The 11,370-nt window shown below is 45.6% G+C and overlaps 1 protein-coding gene across 1 annotated transcript; it reads right to left on the reverse strand.

Annotated features, from left to right (window-relative positions):
- Window positions 1-1,218: 1,218 nt before the first annotated feature.
- On the reverse strand, window positions 1,219-3,790 carry LOC136489812 (uncharacterized). Its single transcript, XM_066486351.1, has 7 exons — window positions 3,272-3,790; window positions 2,678-2,761; window positions 2,349-2,450; window positions 2,126-2,251; window positions 1,945-2,034; window positions 1,741-1,798; window positions 1,219-1,612 (listed from the first exon to the last, which is right to left on the reverse strand). The coding sequence occupies exons 1-7, from the start codon at window positions 3,788-3,790 to the stop codon at window positions 1,569-1,571; spliced, it is 1,023 nt and encodes a 340-aa protein (XP_066342448.1). The 3' UTR covers window positions 1,219-1,568.
- Between the last annotated feature and the right edge of the window lie 7,580 nt (window positions 3,791-11,370).

An 11,370-nucleotide genomic window follows, 5' to 3' on the forward strand; every position in this document is an offset into this window, starting at 1 on the left:
GCAAAATAGTGCTGTCAATATTGAGGCAATGAGAGGGTTCAGTTTCACCCTTGCTCAATCATACAAACAATTTATGTGCCCATCCTAATGTCAGTAGAACTGTGCTGTCTATAGTTGTATCTAAATGACCATCGCAGGTATAGAAACCACAAATGACAAGGTATGATTAAGGCTTCAACAGGGGGTTTGTGTTAGCTCAAATTAGAACACATGCGGCTCTCTTTATTGATCAATGGCATGTAATTCATTCAAGTGTAAATTTCACTCAGGATGAAACGTAGGACGTGGACGCCGGCTCGTGGCCGGTGATGAGCGAGGGTGGGCAACACCACCGGATTGGCTCCGTTCTCGAGGCCGGCCGGGCGGCGCGACCTCAGCCACGGCCGGGCACAGCTGCCTACGGCCGTCGCCGCCGGGCCAGATGGTCCCAGCCCCCACGCGGAGGGCAGGCGGGGCCACCTAGCGCCGGTGCCGGTGGGACGGAGGCTCCCGGCCACGCCTCTCGAAGGCTCACCATTCTGGGCCTCGCCGTCCGTCGACCGCGTCCTTCCGACTTCCGAGGCTCGCCGTCCCCCGGTGGAGACAGATCAGGGATCTGTGTCCGCCTCCGCGACCGGAGGGCGACGTACATCCACGCTGGACGCCTGGACCAGGCAAAAGGAGCGAGCAGGACTGCAGGAGTACGAGGGATACCTCCCGACCCAAAGTGGCCGACAACCCTGTAGATGACGCAAATGGGCGGTGACCGGTGATGATGCGGATAGGAGAGCGGCGGCGGCACGGTGGTGGCAAGCGCTTCTGTTCTGGCGGGCAACGGGTCGCGTGGAGCGGCACTCCAGAGATTGCGATGCGATAACGCCGTTATGGTCACAGAGGGAGCTTTGACGAAAATGAAGAGCGAGCCGAAACCTTCTTATAAACTTTTTTCCCCATATATATATGCATAATAAAAAACATATAAAATAATATAAATTGATTTTTTCATCACATATAAACATATATATATATATAATAGTATATAAATAATAAAGTAGAGCTGGGGAGAGATGAAAAAGATGAATAAGGAACATGGTATTTTCACGTCCTGGACCTGGTGCGCGGGTTGCCTAGTTCTGAGGGCCCTAAATCCCAATTTTCATGTTAAAAAAGAAAGTAACCTCCGACGTGTTCATCAGCAAAAAGAATCAGATTTCCATCCAAAAATGCGCACATGTGAGATCACACAAAGCAAAGAAGTGCAGATATTATGAACCATCATTCAGTTGAAACCCAGCGAGGACAGCAATATCTATTCTAGACAAATCATGCCGGAATGACACCTCTTACTCAGATACTAAGCCAAAGCAACCGAGTGACATTGTGCCACAACCTTACAAACATCAAGCATTTTATATGAAAGACAAGTCATCCACTGGTGCAAGTGCGGCCAAAAACCTTCCTAGGTTCCTCCACCTTAGATTCGCTTCTTATCCTAAATTCAGTTTACACTCGGTAACTTGTGCCAGGGAAAAAGAAAACTCATTCAGTTGAAGCTAAACTCCTTGTGGGCGCCCACTGGTCAATCAAGTTCACCAATGCTTCGGGCAGGTGTAAGTTATACACTCCATGCATCCTGTACAGTTTTTCAGATCTCATTAGAAAAATACTGGAGGTCACAAGTAATTAGACACAGGATTAGTAGTCCATTCACAATCTGAGCAGCAATATTAAAAATGCATCATATGGCTTAACTTTTCTTACCTACAGTCCTGTAAAAATAGTAATGAGTTTCTTGAGGAATTCGAGCTTCGTTACGTCCCTGTAAAGATGCTTGTATCAATACAACAGTAAAATCAGGGAATTTCACAAGTCTTACAGTTTCTTGCCGAAGACTTCAATAGTTCCTCATTCCCCCTTATTGGAGACCTGCACACACTTGAGGATTTCCGCATTGCCCTCAATCACCTTCTTGTTAAGAAGATCAACCTTAGCCTCAATTCGTGCCATCATAGGATCCTTGTCAATCTCATCATTGCTGGAAGATAGATTTATATCCTAAAAGAATTTTACACAAGCCAAGTCAACAAAAACAAGAGCTATAGAGATTTGTATTTAACAAAGTGAGTTCAGTTTAATTCTCAAGTACCTCTTGCGTAAGCAAGTCTGCTAGCTCCTTGTTCTGACCCAATTTGGAGTAAATGATTCTCAGCAGGAAAGAGTACTCCTCAACTGTGAACTTCTCATTCTCAAGGTGGTTGATGATATCACCGACCTAAAAATATAAAAGGAAAAAATATTCATTATTTTGATTCATAATTTTGATTCTAAACTAAATTTCACAATTATTTTACAATAGTTCAGAATAAAACCTTGAAGTGAGGGAACTTCTCATTAAAAGCTTTTCTAAACATAAGTTCCTCGTCTTTAGTTAGCACCAGTCCGTTGAGCAAGTCAATGACAAACAGGATTCTCTGTAAAGCATCAAGGCAAATTATATTGAGACATGCAAAGCAGCAAGGCAAATTACTTTATGCCAAAGATCAGTACTGCTGTACTGCTACTTGACACGGCTTCCTAAAGCGAAACTGGAGAGTTAAGGAACACTGAACTGAAATAAAATTGTCATGTAGCTACATAAGGTCTAATGCAGGATTATCATACAGACATGCAAAGCAATAATGAGGCATGCAAAGCTTACTCTTGGGCTTAGTGAAGTAGGGGGCAGAGGTGGCGTTGGGGTCGCCGTCGCTGCACTGAGGGGGGCGGTAGAGAAGCACAGGTTCTGTACATATAGAAGGCAGTGTTAATTTAGTCCCGAATACAGAAACCTCACCCGCACCATCGATTGCTCAAACACTACCTTTTCACGATAATTATGATTTATGAGCACCACAGAATGACATAAATAAACAAATAAAATGCCAAAACAGTTCATGAGGGGCTTGTAAAAGCTCCAGGATGCAGCATTGCGGCAATAAAAAAAATGTATGACCCTAATTCTAAGAACCCAGCAAAAAAAAAAATATGACCCACAAAGGGTGACATTTCAACACCAATTCTCCAGAGCCTCCTAGTGTAAATTGACATCAAGACCACAACAGCTCATCTGTTGGTAAAACAGCCACTCAACTTACCCAGTCAGCTAAATAATCACTGGATACTACGCTTGTACCCACAATGCACCCTGATCTGATTTTGGTAGGCAATTACTGTAACTCGTACAATTCAAAGATGTGGACTAGATGCTACAACTCCCCTATGACCATCATTCTGATTTACCGAACATGTATACCTTAAGCGCTGGTGGTGTGGGGTCACGGTCGCCTTCGTCGATGAAGGGGCGGATGGAGCAGAACGGTCGGTCACGGTCGCCATTCGTCGATGAAGGGGAGGATGCAGCAGAAGGGTCGATCTCCGTGATAGACGCAGGAGCCGCGGTCGGCAGAGGAAGCAAAGCGGCGTAGTAGGCATCCAGGGACAAGTTCCTCGGCAGATGTCCTCGGAACGACGCAACCGCCACGTCCAGCGCGCCCCATGCCGAAGAGGAAGGCGGCGGCGGCGTTGTGCGCCAGACGATGGATGACCGCGCGAGCGGCCGCCAGCGCGGAGGCGGCCATCGATGGCGAGGAGGTCGCAAAGGAGGAGATCGACGATGAGCTGGTCTAGGATTTGAGCTGTCTCCGTCTCCGATTCGATTCCGATGGACCAGGTCGGCAGCATGCGCCTCGCCGACCCAGTCCTGTCCCGCTCTCCGCTCCCGTCCGCATGGGCCAGCCGGCCCACTCTCTGGGCGCTCGCGTTTCCTCCGCATGGGCCAGCGGCCAGTCGGCCCACTCCACGCGCTCATGCTCTCGTTTTCTCGGCTCCAGTCTGCATGGGCCAGCCCGCCAGCTCTGCAGCTCGTGCTTTGCCGGTTTCGTCCGATGCAGCGCCCCGCCGTAACACATTCGCGAAAAATAAAATCTTAACACGTGCTTTTTTTTAGCGTATTCCTCTTTCTATCCTATTCGAAGCTGGAGAATTCAAATATATGGAGAGATATGAATTCTGTACCACAGGCTCTTTTAGTTGCTTATATAGTTATATTATTAATAGGTGTTTACCAATAAGTGGATAACTTGCAATGCGCTTCTAATTCCTCTTAATGAAACTAGTTAGCGTGCCCGTGCGTTGCTGCGGGACAGTTAAACTTTGTACTAAAAATATACGGATCGCACGATAAGATAACAATACTGTGAACATTTAACCAAAAGCAAAGTTTGTAAAATTAACACAGTCACGGAGAGCACACCGTCGCAGGCTCATAAACTCTAACATTTTCCTGATGCGGCTAAAATAATATTTTATATCGGCAGAAAGAAATCTCTCAGATATTTAATTTCATAGTACATGATGGTATAGAGATACTGCGGAATATATTTATTGGTGCACGAAAGAAATAGATATCGGAGATTTCTTCCTGCTGATATAAAACACATTATCTTAGCCACATCGCGAAAACGTTTATACAGTAAAGTTTGTGAGCATGTTGTAACACCCCTGGTGTTAGGCTTGCCTAATTGCACTTACATTTCATGAACATGAGCATCATTCATCCATTCATGAGCTTATATCACATGAAACATGTTATCGAAACATTGCAACATACTGTATATTTCATGAGTGTTGTTTTTATGAATTAAATAGTGTACAACACCCAAGTGCAACATGTGCAACTCACTTTAGTGGAACATGGCTAGTTAGTACGATGCAACAAGATCATGAAACATGTGAAACATGACCATGAAACAAATGTAACATTTCAATTGTTTTTCATTGTTTCGGTGCATTCAGTGCTTGATTCTTGTGTGACCAATGTGTGGTATGGCTAAATATATTTTTAAACAACCTAGCTATACTTAGAAGGTCATTAGGAACACTGTTCATGTTGATCATTTTGCCTAATTAAGTTTTCGAGTCATGGTTTGACTAGTTTTGACTCCTGGACTCTTTGGTTTGACTGTTTAAAAAGTGTAGCGTAGAGTGTTTACCTGTCTGAGCAACCTAAAACAAAGTTGTAGCAAATTATATAAGGAACAAACTTTGTTTAGAAGCCAAGTCATGAAAATATGCACAACATGTTCAATTTGGGCCCACAAGCCAGAAATCAGTGCTGATTCTACACTTAGAATTTTTCTAAGTGTTTAATGCATTTCCCGTTTGATGGAGCCGACTTTGATTTGATACAACTCGTTATTCATTGCGAATTAGCTTAAGGTTTCTATAGAACAATTGTAGCCCTATTATAGCTCTACAACTATGCTTCAAGGAGAATTTGCTAACTCGCCACCGTTTTTGAGTTGGGAGGTAACGAAAATGCGCTGTCAGTCAATTGATCGGCAGCTGTATGCTGAAAATTTGAACTCGGCACAGTGCCGACCGGACACCGGCCGCCGCGTGGCCGCCACGCGCCGTGGCCGGCCTGACGCCGTTGCCCGCTGGCGAATGCTTGAAGGCCGCGCCCGCCTGCCCTCCCACTCGCCCTTGCTCTCTATTTCCTTCTCTCGCGCATGCTGGAGCCACCGAGAAAAGCCGCCGCCGTGCCATTGCTCCGCCGAGCCCGTGCACCCTCGCCATTGCATCACTTCTCACTCCAGCTAGCCCACGACTCCACCATCATCCTCTAAAGCTCATCCACCTCGCCACTGAGCCGGAGAGTCAAGGTAGGCGCCATTTTTTCTTCTTCTCCGCGGCGGAGCGCCATTGCCGCCGGAGTCGGAGCTGGGCTCACCGTGGCCAACCACCACCGGAGCCCTCTCACTCCTTTCTCTCCCTTCCCTCAGTTTCCCTGCGAACCCTTGATGCTCGCGCCAAGCTTAGGTCAGACCGCCATGGCCTGAGTTGGTCGGCGTACCTCGCGCAGCGCCGCCGCAACCGCCATTGCCGCCGGCGACCTCCTCCTCGGTAGCTAGGGGGCCCGTTTTCTACTCCCAGCAGTGCGGAACAACGTGCTGTGCACGTTGGTGCCACCCCCTTCGCCGGACTCCTCGCCGTCGTCGAGCGGTGGCCGGTCAACGACCTCCCCTGCTTTCGGGTCGCTGACCCGTGGGGCCGCAGGGCCCAGCTACAGTGCCAAGGGAAAGCCCGGGTGCACAACATCGGGTGCACCTAGTAGATTAGGACTCGGCTAATTTTCGTTTTAAAGAAAAAGGATTTTTTTCAAATTTGGTTCAAAGCTTGGAAAAACCATATCTTGGTCGTTTTTAGTCCAAATCGAATGAAACAAATTTTGTGGTGTTTCTTGTGACCAGATCTATCTGTTAAAAATATTGCATGTCAAATTTGCGATACTTTTCTGTGTAGCTTTAATTAAATTGAGTAAATGCTAATTTCTTAGAAAATGTCTAGTAAATAAAATATACCTCGGAAAAATATGGTTCCAGTTTTGTTAGTTTCCTTGAGTGATTTACTTTTTGTGAAAAATATATGCCATGCATGTTCTGTAGGGAAATATTGAGGTGTAGTTCAAGTGCCTTTACTTGATGATTTTTGTTATTTTTGATAGAGAGCAAAAATTGCATAAAACATGCATGTGATAATTTTTGTGCAGTTATTGTTTACTGTGTAGAACATAGGAAAAATACCAGTTCTGTTGTTTGACACTTTTCATAGTACAAAGTATTTTCATGTTCATATTTATGCCATGGCTTGTCATTTTTATGTAGGATATTTTGCTTATTTAAATGCCATGAAAATTTTATGGTACTCTACTTAGAGTAGTACCATGCTACTGTAATTTTCTTATATTTTTATAAGCACCAAAAATATATGTTGCTGATGTAACCCTAGTTTAAGATGAAATAAAATAATCTTATTTAATGCATGTTGAGTTAATAATGTTTGCTTTGGTGTATCTTTGAAGCATCTTAACTTGCTGTGGCGATTTGGCATGATTAGTACACTGGCTGTCATAGTAGATAATAGTACATGTTCTTGGATGATGTTGACTACCTTGTAGAGAGCTTTGCTTCTACTATGTCTAATAAAGTTAAACAAGTTCATCTACCTTTCATGCAGCATGATCATTACATGTCATCTCTCCGATGCACCTATGCATTAGCACTTATACCTCTGCATCATACACGATCGCAGGAGGAGTTGCTAGTAGCAGTTCAGGAAGAGTAGACCGGGACAGATCCACAAGAAGTCCAGGCACAGGAGGTGCCAGAGGAAGAGGAGCAAGGAGAGGACTTGCCGGAGTGCGTGGATCACCAACCTAGTTCATTCGAACGAGGCAAGTCCCGGAGCATTCTAAGTCTCCTACTTTAAAAAAGCAATTCTTTCTATATATATATATATGAGTTTATATATTGTTGCATTAAGTTGTAGGAGTTGATTGAAAGCGTTGATGCATTTATTACTATCCTTGCCTACCTTACTACCTTTTACCCTGTTAGGTCAAGATCGAATAACTGCTTAGCCTTGCTTAGACCGATAGCGATCGGTGATACCCGGTCACCTACATTATAGGTGGTTACTGGAAGAAATTGGCTACGGAAAGAATGATATCCTGGAATTAACCATATGTGATGGAAAATTGGAGACCGGACGGAAAAGTTGGAGGCAACCGGACAGGGTTCTAGGGTGCTGTTAGTTTCCGTCTGTGTCGATTAAGGACCGATCGTTGCTCGTCCCTCTTGTCATGTTGAATGCATGCCTCACATTTAGCTGGCCGAATAAAGTACCTATCGACCGCGAAGCTAGTGGCACATTTCGGGCCGGGATCTACACGGGTGCGCGTATTGGTGCTGATGGGGGTATGACAGGGGCGTGAAGAGTGAGCCCAAGGGCAGGTGTGACCTGATTCCTGGCAGTCGGGCGGTCCCTGGGTACTGCGGCTCCAGATTGTCCCACGGCTACCTGGAAAGTGTCATTGGTGATCTGTAGCTCACTTGATCGGTGAGTGTGGTTTGTGTGAGGAATAAATCACCAGCTGGTTAGGAATCGATTCGAATCGCCATCGCTCCTGGATAGTGAGCACTTGACTCGAGCTACGGCATCGTAGTAATTATTATGGAACAATGATGGTTATCCGGATGGTATGGACATGCTAAAGCTAAATTGGTAATTGGATGTTATTGGTTAATCATGTGATTGCTATAGTACAGGTGCTTACCTAGATGAATAGGTTATAATAAAGATGATGCAAAGTATTCAAAATGATGTCTTCATGATAGCTTATGCTTTTCGCAAACAAGTCCGCTAGCCCACTAAAGAAAGCCTTGCATAATCCTTGGTGTCGCTCTATTTTGGTTTAAGATGGGTAAGTCTAGCTGAGTACCTTCTCGTACTCAGGGCGTTGTTCCCATTGTTGTTGCAGATGGTCAAATGTACTACGGCTATTGCATTAACTGCCAGTACCCGGCGATGGGTGACAACTAGGACCAAAGGCAATTGGTCACTCCATATCTCTCATCTGATGCTTTTGTTGGAGATGACAACCTACTGGCACTGTATCTAAACTAAAAGTGTGGGTGTGGCTTTAAAACTATTTACTTCCGCTATTCCAGTTTGAACTTGGTTTGTAATAACTTTATGTTCTAAACTCTGATGTATCCACTGTCGTTGTGAACTTTATGTAACGTGTGACGGTACTTGCTAAACTTGTACGATCTTGGTTTGTATGTCGATTGGTTTGAAATCCTTCGTGGTTTCATGGACTATCGGGTTATACGGGCTTAAGTTTGCTAAATTATCTGCTTCGGCGGAAGATTTTCTTACTTAATCTCGTATAATTGGTCGGTTCTGTTACAGCTGGCATCAGAGCAAGGTTTAGTATGTTACTGTTCATGCGTGTATTTAAAATAAAAGGGTTTTGTGTTACAAAACTAATTACGAACTTATAGTATATAGGTGTTTCAACCTTTAATTTAAAACTTAATAGTGTGCCAGTGGCCATATCCTTTATGCCCAGTTAAGGACTCTAGGTGGCTTATTTAAGTACTGACTTGGGGGTCTTTGCATCATATTTCTATTTCGTCGCTCATACGGCGTGCTATTGTATGAGTGCCATTCACTTGAATGGTAATGTATGGATCCATTGCCTCTACGCCTCGGTAAGTGAGAGTTGTGAGAGCATGATCGGACACACTACCGATCTAGGGAAGTGCTTATATGATGCCGGATTATTTACATGCATACGCGTGTTTGTATGAAGGTATCCAATGTGTGGGAAAATTCCATCCTGTGGTGACGATGCCATCGATAGGACGATGGTTCGGGTAGTTGCTACCGTTGTACGCACATCTGGGGATACGTGTAGAACGAGTAGATTACTTTACTGCTTTCATGCATAATTTTCATAATGTCGGGGTTTGGGCTGAAGTGGATCTTTTGCAGGTACATAACAGCGCTATCGTGTAGTACGTATTAGCTACGTTATGAGAGATCGTTGTATGCCACCATCTATGCCGCTAGCCATTTTTATTTTCCTAAGTTTGTGAGAACGTACGAAACGTGCATGCATCATGTTGTTACATATCATTCATGGCATTGTTCCTCCCCTTATAAGTTGATTATCTCATTTTGATAAAAATGACAACTTAACCTTGTTCTCACGTGGGTGATAAAACAAAATTTTGCTATAGATGGCCCGCACGAAGCAGACTGCCCGTAAGTCCACCGGAGGAAGAGCACCTCGACATCGGTTGGCCCTGAGGGAGCACCGCACCATGGACACCTTCTTGAGCGAGTTTGGCATGCCGACCTTGCTATGGAGAGTGCTCCATGATGCGGGGTACCCAGAGGGTCAAGAGCCGGTGTACCCTTGGAATGAGAGCCAGTTAGCAGAGGATGGACTCACAGTGGTAGAGATCACCGTTCCTGCTCTTGGTGATGCTCTAGAGTGGGATGGTTGGCACTTGGAGTTTGAGGGTTGCACTCCTGTTGAGGGTGCAGAGGGAGCAGCTTTCCGTGTCATCAGGGACATCATGAGTAGATTTCCTAGTGAGCTTGCAGCAGCTCTAGCTGGCACCTTTCCTAGGGATGATCCCCGTGATGCTATTTGGGTTCAGCCTCAGGGAAGTGCTTTGGTCAGAGGTCCAGCTGAGGGATAGGCTAGCGACAACCATGCTATGAGTGCTATGTTTGCCGCTATCAGAGCGTACCAGGGTCTTGAGTGTACCTACTGGACTTTGACTGGCTTGTGTGGTGATGATAAGCTCAAGGTAAGAAAGCAGAAGAAGGAGCATGCACGTGCTGTAGCTAGTTTGCAGGAGCAGTTGGCTGATATGAGCTTACAGCGGGACCAGGCGGTAGAGAGAGGTGATAGAGCTATGCAGCGGGTGCATACGTTGACTCAGGCCAACAACAATGCAAACCGCATGATTGGACAGTTGGTTCAGGAAAGGAATGAAGCCTGGAACGAGAGGGACCTGCTGCTACAGAGGGTCGATGAGCTAGAGGGGTACAACGTCAACCTGCACGAGGAGTTTCACGCGCTCTACAATGGGGTTGGCCCATATGCTCCTCCAGACGCCGCTGGTATGGACATCGACAACAAGGACGAGCCTGTAGTTTCACCTGGGGGCGATGGTGACGTCTCCGACCCCGACGATGGCCCCGAGGAGTAGGCTAGTGGCCTTGCGCTAGTGTTTAGGTCCTGTCGCGATGGCCTTTCTTTTGTCGGCATGTAACCTAATGTATCTTGCTTCGAACTTATGAGACTTGGCATGTGATTGGAACTTGGTTAGTAATGCGATATCTAAACGCATAAAAGTCCAGTGTATGTATGCTGGCAATTTGGTTGTAATGGACGCAATGTGTGCGCTTAAGTAATCTAATTAGTGATGTTGTGTTAATTGGAATGACCTATTGTGCCCCTGTTTTATTGTATGAATTTATTCTCTCCAGTGAATTCAGTACGGCATAATTTCTTTCCATTCACCTGCAATTTCTACGACATCGCCTAATAATTACTGTTGCTGAAATATGCAGATGCCGAACACTCGCCGCACCGTGTATGACGCTGCTGAGGCAGGTGGTAGTGCTGCTGGGAATGAGAACCGTGAACCACCACCACCTCCTCCTCCACCGTACACCACGGAACAGTTCTTCACACAGTTCCTTGGAAGTCAACGCAACATGGAGGGCATGCAGGAGAACATGGAAGCTGCATTGCGCCATATTGCTGACAACACCCGCCGTGGGTTAAACCCAGGTGGACATGAAGCGAATCAGCATAGCAGTTTCAAGGACTTTATGGACACCAGACCACCAATTTTCAAAGAAGCTGCAGAGCCATTGGATGCAGAAGAGTGGATAAACACCATAGAAGATAAGTTTCGTGTTCTAAGGATGACAGAAGTATTGAAGACCGAGTATGCAGCTCATCAGCTACAAGGCCCTGCGGGA

Source organism: Miscanthus floridulus, chromosome 10 (genome assembly GCF_019320115.1).
Source record: "Miscanthus floridulus cultivar M001 chromosome 10, ASM1932011v1, whole genome shotgun sequence".
Taxonomy (NCBI): domain Eukaryota; kingdom Viridiplantae; phylum Streptophyta; class Magnoliopsida; order Poales; family Poaceae; genus Miscanthus; species Miscanthus floridulus.